At 62.3% G+C, this 2119-nt stretch overlaps 1 protein-coding gene across 1 annotated transcript in view; it reads left to right on the top strand.

Annotated features, from left to right (window-relative positions):
- Positions 1-6: 6 nt before the first annotated feature.
- The window catches only part of MMP15 (matrix metallopeptidase 15 (membrane-inserted)), a 3221-nt gene continuing 1108 nt past the window's right edge, over positions 7-2119 (top strand). The window contains exons 1-6 of the mRNA XM_008945823.1: positions 7-120; positions 337-459; positions 558-865; positions 1088-1249; positions 1371-1594; positions 1730-1887. Of these exons, the coding sequence (XP_008944071.1) occupies positions 17-120; positions 337-459; positions 558-865; positions 1088-1249; positions 1371-1594; positions 1730-1887 (1079 nt within the window). The 5' untranslated portion in view covers positions 7-16. The remainder of the gene's footprint in view (positions 121-336; positions 460-557; positions 866-1087; positions 1250-1370; positions 1595-1729; positions 1888-2119) is intronic.

The raw sequence follows: 2119 nt of genomic DNA, 5'->3' as shown, positions 1-2119 counted from the left end.
GCAGCCCAGCCGGCAGATGTCCACCATGCACTCGGCGCAGACCTTCTCCTCCGCTCTCGCCGAGATGCAGAAGTTTTACGGCATCACCGTCACTGGCATCCTGGACGAGGAGACCAAGGCGTGAGTTTCTCCGTGTCCTCTTGCTCTAGCAGAAGGCAGCTCTGCTCTCTGGCTCTCACCGAGCTCTGCCTGCACCTTGAAATGTGGGTGCTGTCGACCATCTCCCCATCTGGAGGCTGCACCCCTGCAGCCAGGACACCCCCCTTGCTATTGCTGTAACCCCCTGGGGACCCTGGTCGCAGTGGGCTGAGCCCTGGCTCGATGTCCTCCTGGCAGGTGGATGAAGCGGCCCCGCTGCGGGGTCCCGGACCAGTTTGGGGCACGGACGAAGTCCAACATGCGGCGGAAGCGGTACGCGCTGACGGGGCGGCGCTGGAGCCAGAGCCATCTCACCTTCAGGTACCTCCAGGGCTTCCCACCCCGCCATGGAGAGCCATGGACGCCCTCGGGGAGGGAGTGTTGTCCTGGGCCGTCTCCAGTGAGCTCTGTACCCCCAGCATCCAAAACTACACAGAGAAGCTGGGTCGGTACCACTCCTATGAGGCTGTTCGCCGCGCTTTCCGGGTGTGGGAGCAAGCCACGCCGCTGGTTTTCCGGGAGGTGCCCTACGAGGACATCCGGCAGAAGAGGAAGAAGGAGGCCGACATCATGGTGCTCTTTGCCTCCGGTTTCCACGGAGACAGCTCTCCCTTTGACGGTGTCGGGGGGTTTTTGGCTCATGCTTATTTTCCTGGTCCTGGCATGGGGGGGGACACGCATTTTGACTCGGATGAGCCTTGGACGCTGGAGAACACAGATGTGTCTGGTGAGTTGAGCACCAGGGAAGTGATGAAGGCAACCAGAGGAGCCTGGTGGGCCCCTGGGTTTGAGGGCAGGGGGCTGTGCTGGTGTGAGTAGGAGTGGCAAGGGAGAGCGGATCCACTGTGGGTGATGCAGCTCCCACCAGAGCACCCTCATCACAGGGTGTTGGGGCCATGGTCCCGTTCCATGTGTCTTGTCCTCTGCCCTGTGTTGCCTTTCTCTGTAGGGAACAACCTCTTCCTGGTGGCCGTGCACGAGCTGGGGCACTCGCTGGGCTTGGAGCACTCCAGCAACCCCAGCGCTATCATGGCTCCCTTCTACCAGTGGATGGACACAGAGAACTTCCAGCTGCCCGAGGATGACCTCAAAGGCATCCAGCAGCTGTATGGTGAGGAGCTTGGAGGGGGATGAGCCCAGAGGTGGGATGCTGGGCACACGCATGAGGAGACTGAGGCACGAGTGCTGCTGGTCTGCATCTCCCCATCCCTTCTCTTGCCCACCCGGTGCAGGTACCACAGATGGGCACCCTCAGCCCACCAAGCCTTTGCCCACTGTGACACCCCGGAGACCTGGCAGGCCAGATCAGAGACCCCCTAAACCACCCCCCCCGGGGAAACCTGAGCGACCCCCCAAACCTGGCAGCCCAGACCGACCTGACCAGTATGGCCCCGACATCTGCGATGGGAACTTCGACACGGTGGCAGTGCTGCGTGGGGAAATGTTTGTGTTCAAGGTACCTGCTGGGACCCCCTCCTGCACCTTCCCTGGGGATGTGGTGGGTCCATGGGTGGGAGGGCCCCCTGGCAAGATGCCTGGCACTGTGTCCCCCTGTCCTCTGCCAATACCCAGTTTCCCTGTTTCCCACCAGGGCCAGTGGTTCTGGAGGGTCCGGCACAACCGGGTGCTGGACAACTACCCCATGCCCATCGGCCACTTCTGGCGGGGTCTCCCTGGGGACATCAGTGCTGCCTATGAGAGGCATGATGGGAGGTTCGTCTTCTTCAAAGGTGAGCAGGGAGGCTGGCTGGGAGGGCTGAGGTGGAGCGGGGACCTCGGCACCCCCTCGCCCCAAGCTGCTGAGAGCTGTTTGGCTTCATCCTGTCCTGATCCACCTCCCCAGCCAGAGCTCCTCACTGATTTCAAAGGAGCTGGGTGGCCGTAAGCATCGTACCGCTGGCCCTGTCCACTTGTGCACCTGCCCCAGCACCTGGGCATTGCCCCCTCACCCCCCTTCTCAATCCCCTGCCCTTCCAGGTGA

The sequence above is a fragment of the Merops nubicus genome, unplaced genomic scaffold (assembly GCF_000691845.1).
Source record: "Merops nubicus isolate BGI_N331 unplaced genomic scaffold, ASM69184v1 scaffold46368, whole genome shotgun sequence".
Lineage (NCBI taxonomy): Eukaryota > Metazoa > Chordata > Aves > Coraciiformes > Meropidae > Merops > Merops nubicus.
The sequence above is the reverse complement of the archived record's forward strand: the minus strand, read 5'-3'. Positions and strand labels throughout refer to the sequence as shown.